Source organism: Blennius ocellaris (assembly GCF_963422515.1).
Source record: "Blennius ocellaris genome assembly, chromosome: 12".
NCBI lineage: Eukaryota > Metazoa > Chordata > Actinopteri > Blenniiformes > Blenniidae > Blennius > Blennius ocellaris.
In genome coordinates this window covers 8084305-8100111 of record NC_137661.1, presented here as the reverse complement: position 1 = coordinate 8100111, position 15807 = coordinate 8084305, and the positions used below count along the sequence as shown (strand labels likewise).

At 43.2% G+C, this 15807-nt stretch overlaps 1 protein-coding gene across 1 annotated transcript; it reads right to left on the bottom strand.

Annotated features, from left to right (window-relative positions):
• Positions 1-2246: 2246 nt before the first annotated feature.
• On the bottom strand, positions 2247-15607 carry slc35e1 (solute carrier family 35 member E1). Its single transcript, XM_080506873.1, has 6 exons — positions 15267-15607; positions 11676-11746; positions 8295-8432; positions 7778-7903; positions 7158-7403; positions 2247-6976 (listed from the first exon to the last, which is right to left on the bottom strand). Exons 1-6 carry the CDS (start codon positions 15592-15594, stop codon positions 6749-6751), a joined length of 1137 nt encoding a protein of 378 aa, XP_080362999.1. The 5' UTR covers positions 15595-15607; the 3' UTR covers positions 2247-6748.
• Between the last annotated feature and the right edge of the window lie 200 nt (positions 15608-15807).

Below are 15807 nucleotides of genomic sequence, written 5' to 3'. Positions count from 1 at the left end.
CCACAGTGGACTCAGTGTTAGGTTCAAAACCTGCAAGAATAGAAAAAGAAAGACAACCCCAGTATCGAGAGCAATAAAGAGTCAAAACAATAAGTCAGCTTGTACAAGGACAGAGAAATGAATTCACCTCAGGAGTTGAAGTTCACTGATCTGCCCCAAACTTCATTTCTCTGCCCAGTTGAATTCAAAGTAGGCGGTTACATTCTCATACACAGTTACAACAAAGCAGGTTTAACATTTTGTGTGTGTGTGTGTGTGTGTTTCACACAGTTGAAGCAGGAGTCTCAGATAAGATGTCCCCCGGCCCAGAGGCCAGAGACCTTGAAGAGTCTCAGAGTGGTACAGTTCAATAATACAAAGACTCGTGCCCTTGCAGGTGTGAAACAGTGGTTAAAATAGACATGCATGAATCAACAATAACTTGCAAAATATTTAATTCCCATTATATCCAGTACTACTAATTAACTCAAAGAACAAATTTACCCAACACTCAGTCAATTAAGTGTTTCTCCAGAATATCCAGTCATTGGAAATATCTACCAGTCTGGTATAGAATGGTATTCACGTTTTAATATGCAATACAGACACAGATTTAACAGTTGTGTCACAAAACATGTATTTTATGTTATTGTTAATGTCAAAAACACGGGCATGGTGTTTTCACAAAAGGTGTAAAAACAAGCATGCTGATCCTCCAGAAAAAAAAAAACACACACACACCTGAACCAGGCTCCTCTTGTTGTCCAGTAGAGGTGATGAACACTGTTTCACGATCGGGTCCTTGCATCCATCTTCTGTACTACGGTATCCAACATACAGTAAGGGGCTGGAGCCAATCCCAGCCCTGCACCCTGCAGACGTTACCAGAACCTCCAGGGCAAAGACAGAGACAGAAAACGAAGAACAGACGTTTCCAGTCAAGGCCGTGAGACCACTCTACATTACATGCATGTCTCTGTCCAGACTGAGCGGGAGATTCAGGGGGTCTTGAGTAAACCTACACAGGAAGAGGAAGAAACATGGAAACTCCACAGAGAAAAATGAGGGTAACATTAGTTTGTGATGCGACAATATTCCATTAGAATAAGGCAAAAAATGAGTTATCTGGGGAGCTTGTATAGCACCTTGTTAGCTGCATCTGAATTGGCTTTAATGTAAATTAACAGTATATCCATTCTCGTAGCTTTTCTTCTTCAGTACTTGTTACTTTCAGCGACTTAAAAAGACCCCGTTGTCGTTTCATACTTTGATTTACAGTATGTGGTGGAAGACAAGCATTTCACACTGCTTTATTCAACCAATTCCTCTTCATGCTTTTGGCACATAAGGCTGCATCAATCACCTCCATCCTACTTTGGCAGCATCCGACTGCAAGCTCTGCCAAACTCCACCGGTGTTTCTTTCCATCTCTGCTGTTCGTCTCCATGTGGTCTCAAGGTCGGCCTCTCTTCCTTCCGCCCTCCGGTTTCCAGGTTAAAGCAATTTCGCTGTTGTCAAATTCATCCCTTTGCAAAACGTGTCCAATAAGCCTCCATCGCCTCGTCCCGACTTGCAACTTCTTTTTGTCCGTCTGTATAGATCCTCGTCGGTCAATTTCATGGGACCAGAAGGTTCAAAGAATTTTTTGAAAACACTTTCACTGAAATCTTATTCTCATTTGCCCTGGTCACCCTTCAAGTCTGGGAATTATAAAGCAGGACCAATATGACATTGCTGTTGAATATTAGTTAGTATTGTTGCAGAGCACTCTATTTGGCCAGACTGGGTTTAGTTTGAAAAATTCTGCTCCTGCAAGATTACTTCATCACATTATTTCCTCTTCCAGACCACTTGTTTTACTCAACGTAGCCCTCAGGTATACAACGTTTTCAACTACTGTACTTCCACGGTTGTATTGGTGACTAAATTTCCATCTTCGCATTTGCTGTTGAGCCTCATTAGCCGAGTTTTCTTGACACTTATTTTTAATCTGGTACAAGTCACAACGTTTTCTCTTCCATGTCTATACTTAATTCAATTAAACTTTATTTATATAGCACTGAATAAAAGTGACGTTATTTCCGGGCACTCTTGCAGAGAAACTTAACTTACTGCTCAAAAGAGCAATATCATCAGCATAGTGAAACTCTTCCAACACAGATGTAGATTTTCATTATACTGATACTGCGGTATTATTATCATCAGGTTAATTGTAGAACCCGAGTGACCATTTCATAAAGCAACACTGAAAAGAAACACGCAGCATCCTCAGTACCCCATGATGCATTTATTTTCCGCCAGACATTTAAAAATAGCATTTACTAAACATGAGCAGACAAGACTGTGCATAGCAGCACCTCTGTACAACATTTTTGTACATGGACGACATAAATAAAAATCTATAAACATTGGGTAAGTAAAAACTCTGTCTCAAGATCCATTAATGACACACAAAAATAATAATTGTACAAGTTTTACAAAGTATTTTCCCCTTTTCTGCACACATACTTTAAACATTTACATCCCAGTGAGAAGCTGTACAACAGAGAGTCAACATCTAAACCAACCGTTCTCCACATTTTCTCCCAGTTAGCTCACTGCGAAAGTGAAAAACAGACTATGTGTCCGACGTGTAGTCGTCGGTGGATTCCCCACTGCGTCCACTGCTAACAAGGCCTCGGTCCTGTGGTGAACCAGCATCAAAAAGCTTAGAGTTTGTTTTTGGCAACATCACCAAGGATGTGAGGGGGGGAAAAAAAAATGCCCAAACTGAAGAGGGAACTATAATCAGCAGCTGCAGACAGCAAGATTAAAGACAAACAGAAACAAACCAAAAAAAAAAATGTGGCATCGTTATTTGCTCATCAATGCTGGCAGAAGTTCAGAACTTTAGTCCACCAGCATTGAAAGACCAGAATTTGATTGTAGATTTCTGGAAAACACGAAAAAAACTGCACAGCAAAACGCATGCTAAAAAGACCTTTAAACCATGACGGGATGCAGAATACGAGTCGGATGGTTTCAGTTTGGACGCTGCATCTCAGGGTGGGACTGTTGACAAGTTGAAACATTTTGATATGATCGATTTCTCAGAACTCATACAATCACTACATTTTAAAACAGACTTTCCTTTGCTCTTTTTAAACGAGTCTTTGTTGAATTGTGCAATGTGAATGTTGGGTGAGTCGGATTTGTGATGATCTTGTGTGCCAAAATGGAGCCTGTACTACGGAGAGTGCCTCTTGTTATGTGGCTTCTCTTAACCAGTCTGGTCTGAAAACGGATTGACGAAGATCCCTAGAACAAATTCTAGGGATTAAAATATAAATTCCTCACCACAATGACACAATGAGCTCTCACTACAATGACGCGTGTTAAGATTTCTGAAATTGCTTATGACATGACCGTTTTAGCCTCATTATTTTCGACACAATGACAAAACGAGCCACAGAAACATAGAAGCACCGACTGGGGGTGGAGGAGCTACGATGATTTGGAAAGTCGTACATGTCATCTGTATGGAGAGATAATGCTCCAGCAGATTGTAGATATCCTGCAGTCCTCCTGCAAAGCCCCACCAATATCCAAGAAATTCATGGGAAAATCAAAGATTTGTTCTTTCTGTAAATTCTCGCTCACAGACACTCTGATGTTAATCGTCCTCCATTCACAGGATTGTCAAAGAATGAATGATCCGTAAAATAAACCAACTGGTTCGTAGGTTGTCTTTAATGTCCACTGAGTTTCTGAAAATAACCCATTATGTAGCAGGTTAAGCGCTCAGCATTAGTTGCCATAGCAACATACTTTAACTAAAAAGCTAGCCACAGTCGCAGCACCCCCGAGGGCCGGCGTCTCCAAGAAATCCTGCGTCATAGTCCAGTCCTCTGATGTGCAGGTTTCAAACAAAATCCTACCGATATTGAAGTGAGGAAGAGAAAAACCTTAAAATCTATGAACGGCCGCCAATCAAGACGTGATAATGAGAGAGAAATTTAACTGTTGAGTTCTCAAGACTCCACGCTGTAGGTAGGAAAACCAAAACCAAGCAGTTTCGAATATGTAAAAGTGAAAGCATTAGAATCCAGGTGATGTCTTAGACCACAGACTTCTGAGACTTCAGAGAGACTTTGATGAGTGAATTAGTTTTTCCACCTTAAAAAGGATTTTCTCTCATGTCCAACTCTGCTCCGGTCTGGTTTTGTTCTCAGGCTGCTCTCTGTACCTGCAGCTGACTCGGGTCTCAACTGATCAGCGGCGCTTCAACCACAATCAGAAGGTAAAAGCAACAAAATGTGCAACAATGTGCAGCCATGGAAGCGAAGCAGCAGAGAAAGGGTTTCATCTCTGCCGTTTCTGCAACAACTGGCAACATCCACGCCGCTGAGATGAGGTTTTCTGAGCGGAACTATTCTCGTAATGTCAGAGATGTTTTCAATGATCCGTCCTTTAAGCTGCAGCACGACTACTTTGCATCGTAGAAAAAGGACAAAACACATCACGGGCAAAAGTGTGCAGAAGTCGACACGCAATTCACAGGGAGGGGAAACATCTGAAGCCCGTTGAAGTAAAATTACAGCAGAGTCATCATTAATAGTCTGGTCAATTAGAGCCAAAGCTCTTAAAAATGATTCATCATCATCATGAAGAAGGAGACAGAATTATTTGTGAAGCGAGGTCGTCTCTGAGGAGTGAACTAAACCCTCCGAGCTCACCGGTTTTGTTCTATAGTGAAATACTGTGACAGTGCTCAAATGTTAAAACAGATGAAGTCGCGTTGTCACAACTTGACCGCAACACCCCGATGAGGGATTGCAGCTGGAAAAACAACCATAAACACGAGGCCTTGCTGTAGTCGCTGATAAATACACTCTTTATATTGCATCTTGAGATGATGAGGTCCATCAGCAAGAGAAACAAGCTCAATTGTTTTTTTTCTGAAAGAGTGAAAAATATATATTCTTTAAATAAAAGATTTTTTTTTTCTTCCCAACCCCACAATCCATAATGAAACAATCCCACCTGAAATTACAGCTGGCTCTTTAAACCAAACCAAAATCCTGATTTCATGCTTTTCTCATCTTGAGCTGACCTTCTGACACAAGTGTTGCCAGTTGACGGACCGTCACAATGTGCAGAACACATTCTGCTGCTCCATGATGTGCAAACCTGACGGAACCTGTTTGGAAGCCAAACGGAAACACGAGCGGCTTTGGTTCAGGCTGGAAAAACTCCTGATAAGATAGAAAGTTTAAGTCGGCCAATAAATATCGATGATCAATTAAAGTGTTTCAAATCAGTTCTGTGGATCTACCATTACAGCAAAACCTTTTTCTTTGCAGTGTGAATAATCCGATGGGGGCGTGAAACAGAGGGCGGCAGCTGTTCTAAAGCACATGGACGCTTCGTTTCAGTGAATCAAATTTGAACATTTACATGTGATTGAAAGGTCTTGATTTCAGTGGGGAAAAGGATTGATGAGCAAGAGGTCATTGACAACAGTGGGGGGTCTCGCTCTTAAAACTCTATAGAAATGGACACTTTGTGCTCAATTTCAGTTGAAAAACACTTTGATGAATCGGATTTAAATTCTACTGATATGCTTGTGTGACATGTTTGCAAACAGGGGGTCCTTGTCGACGCCGGGATTTGGTTTGTTTGTTTTAAGGTAAATTTTTTTTTAAATCATGCATATGTGTTCTGGGTGGGCAGATGTGATATCGAGGATGACGATCACAGATCTTCTGTGATCTCTAAACATTGAGGCAGAAATAATAATCCTTGACATGTCATGTGACCGTCACTGTGTCATTTTAAGTTTCATGTCAATTCATTTAACAGTTGTTGATATGCATTGGTCTGGAGTAAAAACAACAAACCAATGGACTCTGGCATCGACAAGCACAAGTACTGATCAAATTATAAACGCCATAATAGAAAATAACGTGCTCGCACAAGTCCCAGCAACTTCCAGCTTTGAGGTTTACTTACTAAAGGTTTTATCATCTTCTCGTCATTACAAGTGCTTCATGAAGAAAACTCACAATCTTCATGGAGAAATGCCAAACAAAAGAAAAACCAAGCAAACAAAGAAAAGAACCCAACAAAAACAAAAGACACCTTTAAGGCCGTTCATGAGACTAAGTTTGTTCCAACTTGTAACAACAACAGACCCCCGATTATTTGTACAGTAATGTTGACGGTACCAAGTTAAAGAAGCAATCCTTTTGTTCAGAAAGTAAACAAAACTATTAAAGAAAAAGAAAAAAAAGTATATATATATATATATATATATATATATATATATAGCAGGTTTAGGAAACAAAACCCAAATATTCCCAGTCCGTAAAAAGGAGATATTAATTTTTTTAGGAACCATCTTTCACTCGTCTCCCTGCTGTGGCACATTTCTACACCTGCAGAAAATGGCTTAATCCATCGCAAAAACTTGTCGTGAAAGTGGCTGGGTCAAAGTTTAGTTTTGGGCCTAACTGTGCCGTACGGGTGGTACCAAAAGAATGACTGAACAACGATGGACAGCAGAGCTGCTGCAAGGTGACGTTGAGACGGGAAGTGGGTGGGGGGACGGGTCACGTCTCCGCCCATCGGGAGCAACTCGTCTCGTTCTTATGACCCAGAACAAACAGCACTTGCCTTCAGTCTGGAGGTTTAGAGGAGGTGGCGAAGTCCCGCTGCAGGGGGGGGGGGGGGGGCGGTGACACACAGTAATGTCCATGACAGCGACCCGGAGTGAGGCCAGGCTCCTCCCCTACACCACATACTGGTGGTTGCTGCTGTAGTTCATCGTGTAGGCCTGCCGGCTGTACTGGAAGTGGTCGGTCGGCACATTGTTCCAGCTGTGCTGCTGCTCCGAGCTGTGAGAGAAAGGCACTGACCCGTTGGCCTGGATCTTGTCCAGCGCCGGGTTGTCGAAGGACAGCAGGTCCTGCTTGTTGCTCGGCAGCAGCTTCTTCTCCTGGTTGGCGTCATACTTGGCCTGTTGGCAGAGTGGAGAGCGGCACATGGATTTTAAATGGCCGGCCTGGTGTCGGCCACTCACAACCCACGCCAAACATCTTCAAACAAACTTTTTCATCAGACGGTGTCTTTATGAAGCGAAGCAGCCCGTCTCATTTCCTCATCAACCAACACCACGTTTAGATCTCAGATTGACTCACCTTGTTGTAGAGGAAGACTCCGACGATGGCCGTCATCATGCCCAGGACGTTGGTGAGGGTGACCGGGTTGCGCAACATCAGCAGAGAGATGCTGATGACCATGATCCTCTTGGTGGCGTTGGCGACGGCGTAGCTGAGTGGGCTGACGAGGTTGAGAATGCTGAACGCGATGACATTCTGGGCAAAGTTGCAGAAGCCGCTGATGAGCAGGAGGACAAAGGTGCCCGTCCACTCAGAGGCCTCGGACTGGAAACAAAGCAGCATGTGACGTTTTAGAGTCGCAGAGTTCAGCTCAAAGGGTTAACACAAAGATAACTAAAAAAACAAAAAAAAACAAAAGGAGGAAGGCAGATTACATATAAAGAAGATATTTCATGCCATTTTATTTTATTCTTCGTCATCTTAACTTGTAAGTTATGAAAATGGGAAAAAAAAAAGTACACAACAATATTTCAACAGATTCTTTTTCTGTCGTTTCAAAGAGTTTTTATATACGAGTGCAGAAACAACTGATAAAAAACCACTATTAAATGTTAAACGTTATTAGGCGTGTGGACATTATTGTGTGGTGGATCAAACAAGCTTTGCGGTGGTAGCAGGGTTGCCAGGTTGGCACTCACCAGGTCTCCATTTACAAGAAACACAGAGAGGTCCACCAGAACCCAGGTGGGCAGCATGAAGATCACAGCATTAAAACCCAGGATGTTGAGCAGCCTCAGGTGGTGGATCCTGATGTCGCGCAACACCTTTATAAAGAAAACAATAAGAAATCATCATTTACAAAGAAAAGACAGAAAAAAAAACCCCACAGGAAATGTATCTAGTAACATTTTAAAATTGTGTCGGAAGTTGGAGAGAAAAAAGGTACGAGGGTATTTTAGCTGACAACATCTGAAGTCATGCAAACTGATTATGCCTCATTGTGTCGAGATAATTCGAGTTGGGCTTTGTGCTGACAACTGAAGACACGGTTCGCTGCAAGTCTGGTTTCTCCTGGATAAAGGCTGTGGTTTTGAACGTGACTTTGGGAGAGTTCGCCAAAGACGACCTCAACTGGTAGCCAGCCCTCCATCTGCATGCAGGTAAGATATACAAGTTATATTTGGAGAGGAGGTTTTCAAGGTGAAAACGTAGTACCTTTTTGGAGAAGATGTTCTGCAGAGAAAAGCAGAGTGTGGCAGCCAGAGCGCTGATCAGTCCTGAAACGTCAAAGGACAGCTCGGTCACTGTGGCCAGCAGCACGCCGCCGATGATGGGGATGAGCGATACGTACACCTGCCACAAAGAAAAATAAACACAAGACACACAATCACATATACTGGACAGTAAATTACTCACCGACAGTGTTTTAGATTTAAATCCAGTTAGCAATTAAACCAATCATTTATGAAGATTTGGTGTTCCTCTGAGTCCCGGGGCCCGAAGGTCACCAAGTGCCAACGTTCAAAACACTCATGAAGTACTAATATTATTAAAAGAAATGTTAAGAGGGCAGAATAATATGAGAGAATATTTGACATAGACGTTTGTGCCAAAATATCAGCTTCACCTATACTGGGGTTGTGAATCTGTCAGTCTGTCGGTCAGAAAGAGCAAGAAAAGGACATCACACCTTTGGAAATCAGAGATGACAACTTTACCTCAGACTTCAGTAAAACAACAACAACAGAAAAGAAGAGAAGAGGAATTCGCCAGAAGTCTTTCCTGCAGGACGGGTTGGTGTATTTAAACAGTGACGGTTTGAGATGGAGTTTCATTCCCCGTCACAAACTACTACACTACTTCTACAGCTGCACCTTTGAAATGCATATTGGCAGAAAATTCCATCTGCTGATGCCGAAACAATTTTCATGACGAAAATGTGGCAGAGTGAGAGTTGACGAGAGACTGACGTGCGTTATGAAAGCCACTTCTGCCATTCCTCCCGTCAGCCTACGACTCGGTGCAAAGCGGAGAACAGACGGTTACCCGCTTTATGCCTGACTTTCCACTTGTGCAATTATCTTTCAAACACGAGCATTATTACAAAACAAATTAGGCCTAAAAAAAAAAAAAAAGCCAAGACAACTCTTAAAAACACATAGAAGGAAATATCAATTTCAACACTTGCTGTACCAGTTGTGAAACAGCACCAGTGGCTTTTGTAACGAGTTGGCTGATGAGCAAATTCAGTAAAAGGGAGCAGCTGGTTCATTGCACTCCTGTTAAAAGGTTAACCAGATTATCCTGAGTACACAGCTATCAGTCCTATAAATACCAATATTTTGGGATAAGCACGAGCCTACCTCCACCACATATAACTTCTGCTATTTCTGTATAGACCTACATTTCTGGCCCCGTTTCAGGTGATCTGACTTCTTTAGAATTCATCCTGTTGGCACCCTTTGACAAAAAAGGAAAGTTGGACACGATCCAAATGTATTAAAAGAGCATTTAGTCAAAAGTTCAGCAGCTTATCGGTTTTTTAGGCCATAAATGTGATGTCAAATTCCTTTTTTTCACAAAAAGGGGCCAAACGATCACAGTGACCTTTTGGAATAGAAAACTAATTAGGTCATTTCAGCAAGTTTCCTTGAGGCATGAGGCAGATGTTACGTGGAGAGTGGGATCTGGCGATGGACCAGCCCAGATCCTCCATCATCACCAGGCAGAGACATGAGAAGTGACACCGGGGTTGCCGGCGCTGCCCCGCCTGTCTGAACACGGAGCTGCGAAGTAAAGATGGCGAGCCGACGCGAGACTCGGGAGGTTCTCTTACGTGCATTTAGCAAACAAACTTCCACAGGCGAGAGGGAAAACTGTTCAGCAAAGCAGACGGTGTGAAACACTGGACTTTTAGTTTGACGCAGGAGAAGTGACTGATTTCTACAGTGAGAGAAAGTTTCTTCAACGGCAACGAGACACTCCAGGTCACTTTTTATTTTTTTTTTTTTTTTAAGTAAGGACGAGCAGCACAGTGTGAGAAAAAGTGTGTCGTACATGAATGGATTACGTAGCACATAGTTTATATTACCGTTACTATTAGCATCAAGACAAATACTATATATATATTTATACACAGCAGTGATATATTTGAAACGCTAATTCCTCTTTAAACAACAAACAGTTAAATCATCACTCAGCAGTGAAAGAAAACTATTTTTTTCATGCTGAATCTCAGCCCACGATGTACGCGAGTTGATGTGACTGCACAAGAATAAGAGTCATTTAATCATGAATAAGAAATTAGCAAAACATGAACGGAGCCCCCCGTTTATTTGTTTGGAGAGAAATCCCCCCTAAATTCTGAACTGTACTAGGCTCTGTTCTTTGTTCAATCCCACATACTTGTTTTGATGTTTTTCATCATTGTAGCTGCAAAGCATCTATTTGGGGTTTGCGTCATTTCATACTGCATTTCTATTGGCTGGTTAGTTGACGTAGGTCACAGCAGCAGTCACACTGTGAGACTAGACTAGACTCAGACTCAGAATTGTATCACAGGTCGTCTTTGGTCTCAAGAGCACGCCGACCGCCGTCCCTGAACCCGTCTCTCGGCGACGTCGGACCACCGACTTAAGAGCTAAGACCAAAGACATTGACAGTTTTGTTTCACTACATGTTCTTGACGTGCGGTGGGGGCCACACGGCGAGACATTGGTTCTCGCTCTCGCCTCACAGCGGAAAAACGGTCTCTGCTTTTCGAGGCGGCTGAGGTCCTTCAACATCAGTATGAGGAAGGTCTTCTATGAGTCTATGCTGTTGAATGGGTTGGTCCGGCTCAGAAAGCCCCCCCCCCCATCATGTCCTGGTCAACCACAGGAGCTCCTTCAGTAACAGACTCATTCCGCCAAAGAGCTGTACAGAGTCACTCCTTCACTCCTGCGGCCATCAGCTCTTTGACTCTTCCCTGTAAATAGTGTTTGTTCTGTTTCACTGTCAATCCATTCTTTGATGCATTTAATTGTCACTGTTAAGCCTTCATACATTGATATTTTATTTTTATTCTGACTCATTAGATTCTTGAAAACTATTCTAATCTTTTCTGTGTGGAGCAACGCTGTAACATGTCAAACGAGAATCACTCAGCCCGGATTATTATGCAAATCTTTTTAAGATTAAAGACGTCAACGTACACAAAACAAAGGGCCCGTGCACACCTCCAGGGCTGAAAGGAGATTTATTTTTCCTTTATGCGTCATCTAACTAACTTAACCTGTCCCTAAATGTTCAACCTCCAGCAAACCTAGCAGGTATTCTGTGTATGATGAAACCACGACTAACATTAGTCACACTAATCTCCATTCCTGTGCTTACAAAAGAGATTATTGTGGGACTTTAGTATTTGAATGTGGGCCGTTTGTGTCAAAAAAGTTCGCTTGTCGAAACGACAAGCGTGCCACAGAACCTTTGATATCCTTGAGGGACACAGGATCTGGCCGTAATAAGAGAGGCAGCGGTGCGCCACATCACCACTGCCGAGTCTCGGACACGGGGACTGAAACGGAGCGAGTGTTGTGCCGCGTTTCACCAACTCACCTTGGTGGTTTGCTTCTCCTTCATGATAATTCTTGACAGCAACACAACCCATATTGGCATCGTTGCTTTGACTGTGAACAGAAAAGAAAGATTAAATCATTTGGATTCCCTCACATATGTGCACACGTTACAAATGGCATTAAACAGCAGCGAGCACAAACTTAATGGCTTAAAGTGGAAACTATTTACAGCTTTTATGTCACAGTCAGATCCACCCTCTACAAACACTGAAGTTGTCACTCAGGCATTTACACGCCGCTGCAGCGTTCCTCAGATTTGATAAAGAGCGACGTTCTATTACACCCATCCTGATTTGCATCCGGAGAACAGGGTGGGAACATTACACAACAGTAGTGTGAAACAAAGTAATTACAATTATATCCATATCTAAACCATTAGATTAGAGTCAGCACAAGGAAGCTGATCACTTAACTAAAGACTGAATAGTATTGGTTGCGTTTTCAAAATTGGGTCCAAAGGGGCATTTTAATAGCATTTAGGCCTACAAGGAGACGAATAGTTCCACGTAAAGTGTCCTGAATTCTTGTGGCGGTAAGGAGAAACGAGCAGCAAAGAAAGGTCCAATGTTATTCATTCAAAGTGTCTTGTTGCCACAGTCACAAATGTTTGTTTGTTTTAAGAGATGTGTTTCCACCTATATGACCACTTTAGAGGCTGGATCTTCTTCACACTGAGTTTGAGGGTGCGATTGATGACGGTCACCATTCAGCATAGAGAGGAACACTGCAGCACTGTACACAGCCACAAAGTAAACCGTGTGGCTCTGCAAGGCAGATTCAGCAAATAAGTGCACACACTAGTAGCGGTATGGAAGATGGATGTTTTAATCCGTTCGGTGCAACTTTGAAAGTTGTGACTCAAGGACAGAATACAAATGGCTCGTGAGCACCATGTTTTTTTCTGCACTTGTGCGAGAAAACAATGATTTACTGTGTGTGTGTGTGTGTGTGTGAAACAGGTACTCATCAATCAGCTCAACTGGAATGCAGCTGGGTAACTCCAAACTGTAATCTGAAACTTGGCAAGTCATTTTACTAAAACTGTTCATGATCCAACCAGAAGCATCCAAAACTGTATTATATCAATAAAGGTTTATCCCAAGACCCCAAGAACCTGAAGACCAAATAACGTGCACTTCATTGCGTTTTTAAGTAAACTACAGCGTATAATCGTTTGTGTAGTATTGCTAAACAGGAGCTTTCAAGTATGAAATTGGTGTCATTCTATATCCAAACGTCAGATCTAAGAATATATTTACCAGCTGATCATCTTGGATTTGTTTCAGGGCTCATATAAATACTGTTGTGTGAGTCTGTTATGCATGAAATACCCAGCTTGCATTTTCACTAGTTCCTGGAGATTGGGGCCTTGTTAATACGACAACGAACACGAGTGTATCCACAAAACGTTCTTCACATTTGGGGGGGTTCGTTTACATGGTACGAGTGTGCGGATGCACTGTATCCACAAAGTTTTTATCCTGGCTCCCAATTGGGAAAGTTTCTTTCACGGTTGTTATTCCCTCCTGCAGACACTGCTGGAGGCTACAGAGCCTGTTACTGCACAGGCGCATCTTCCCCTTCCATCCACTTGGAAACAAACATGGCAAACTGCAGCGGTAATAGTCGCAGTCCGTATTCTAGTTTTATCGTCCATATCAGTAGTTTGATAGTTGAGACTCCCCTGGTAGCATCTGATGTGTCATCAGTCCATTCTCTTCAGGTTTATAACGTATTGTTCTCTGCAAACATCTGTGTAGTTTCATTACAAAATCAAGCAACAGTGCCCTCCTGTGGCCTGGCATGCTAACTACATCATCAGTGTGTCTACTGCAGCAGTGTAAATACACTAATTTTTGGGGGATTAGGTGCAACTTTGTGGTGTAAACAGGGGCCTGGGACATCAGCATGAATGGAGTCAGTATTCTTATGAAGCCTTTAATATCCCGTTATTATAGTGAAATCTATACCGTATATAAAGCCCATTAACCTCTACTGTGTACTGTGTTTGATACTATAATTATGTTGACTGACTTCAGCTGACAACAGCAGACCTTTTGCACTTAAAACAAAAGAACCCGCTTTTCCAGTGGTCCAGTTCTTGGTATGACAATATCTATCTTGCTTGAAAGATGTTAAGTTGAAAAAGCTGCTCCAAAGGATTTTACGACCCACTATGATCCTTACAAATCCTTTGGGAAAGACTGACTTTAGAACACATTGACATTGTTCAGGTACACCGAACGTCACCCGAGTGTTTAAATCACCACTTTGAGTCCCAGGGTTGTACTTTGCAGCGGGATTATTCTGGACTTATATTTGTATTCAATATTCTGGTTACCCAGTTAACAAACACGCTTTAATTTCATCACAAGTCATACTCGGAGATGAACACTGATCATTCAAAACATCTCCGATGGTTTCAAGCAACCTTGAACATTGTTACGGTTCATCGAAAACCTGCTTCACAGAATCACATTGGAATGTATACATTTCACCATCGCATGCTATTCATATCATGTGATCTCTCTTCCCACTGTGCTCTCTTCCTGTAGCCTCCTGCAGTATCTCTGACTGTGGAGATGGAAGTCGATGATTGGCAGTGTCCGACATCAACATGTTTAAGTTTTGCCCTCTATCATTATTCGCTCTGTTTTACTCTCCCCAAGCCCCAAAGGCAGCAGGAGAAAAGTTCCCATTTGAGTTTAATTCTGCATTTTCTTCTCCTGTGTTCTGCCCTTCTCCACTGTTTGTTTGAATCAGTGTTGCGATAGAAAACGGAATGAAACTGAATATAGGTGCCTAATGAAGTAGCTGGTGACCATAAAACTACATTTCCCGAATTGCACTTTAAAAATCAGTTCTGAAGTTATAAGATATTTTTTTTAATGCGATGTTTGACAAACGTACAAGTAATCATTTGTGAATAAGCAATCATTTGTGTTGTATTTAACGGTTTAAAAAGTTGCCATGCCTTGGAAATGTAAGACATTCTTTTACATTTTGTTTCCTGAAAGGCTGACACTGTTTATCTAAAAAGTGAAACCAGATTGAAGGGCCTCTGGTTCCAAACTGCGTGACCAGCCAATGAGAAGAGGGAGGGTTATCTAAGTAACTTATTATATTTAGTTAGCACGTCACCTTGAAAAACAACACTATTTCCGCGTTGTGCAGAATTTGTGAAAACGCGGCGCTGCGGCGTGACATTAAAGTTGGGAAGCAGCTTCGGGAGTCGGACCCTCCCCCTCTGGACAACGAGGCTAATTGAAGCATGCTAGGCGGCTAACTGGAGCTCCGGAGTCCCTCGTAGAGAAGAACCGGGGTCAGTTACAGTCAATAAAACACCAAAGTTCAGCAAAGAATCCCCACCAAGGCTCGCGACCTTCAGGCCGCCTGGTCTACCCGGGGCCCACGCGCTCATTTAAAGGTCCGCGTCCCCAGCTGTTGGAGGTTAGCCGCGGAGCTAACGTCAGCTGACTGCAGGGACACATCACCAAGTTGCCCCGGCTGACGGGCTCCAGGTGGCCGCGCTTCATCCCCCGCCCGCCCGCCCCGGAACGGCGGTACTCACCGGTGTGCGCGTAGGAAACGGGCACCTTCCATATGCTGAAGTGAGCCGACACCGACGCGAAGTACTTCCCGAAGGCGAGAGGCAGGATGTACCAGCGGTAGTACCTGTTCGGCAGTTCTGTTTTGGGGACTCCCCAAGCCCGCAGCAGCGGCGGGAGGAAGACGACGATGGAGATGATGTGAAACAGAGAAACCGTGACCGGGTACGGGAATCCATTCAGGATGATTTTGTTCACCACGTTGCCCCCGGAGCTGACCGTGTACCAGCAGAAGCACAGAGAAACTATCCGGATCCCTTCCTTAACCGGGGTCCGCTCCACCGCAGCCATCTTCCAGAGCGGAGTGACGAGTCACCGGCGGAGTGTGTGTCTGGATGGACTGGGGGAGGGAAGCTGCTCCGCCGCCGTCACACCGCCGGCAATGAATAAAGCGCACCTCCCCTCGCGCTCGCGCTTCACAATAAAACAGGAACACGGTTGTGAACCGCAGTCTAAAGGCTCAAAACTTGACCGATACGTCAATTTAACAGGCACACGAAGGAA

What these genes read in the sequence shown, in the direction of transcription:
- slc35e1 (XM_080506873.1), bottom strand. Translation starts at nt 15,594, where the DNA reads ATGGCTGCGGTGGAGCGGACCCCGGTTAAGGAAGGGATCCGGATAGTT. An exon ending in AGGAGAAGCAAACCACCAAG is followed by an intron (nt 8,433 to 11,675) that starts GTGAGTTGGTGA and finishes TCTTTGTGGCAG; the next exon opens with GTGTACGTATCGCTCATCCC. An exon ending in GAGTCTTCCTCTACAACAAG is followed by an intron (nt 6,977 to 7,157) that starts GTGAGTCAATCT and finishes CTCTGCCAACAG; the next exon opens with GCCAAGTATGACGCCAACCA.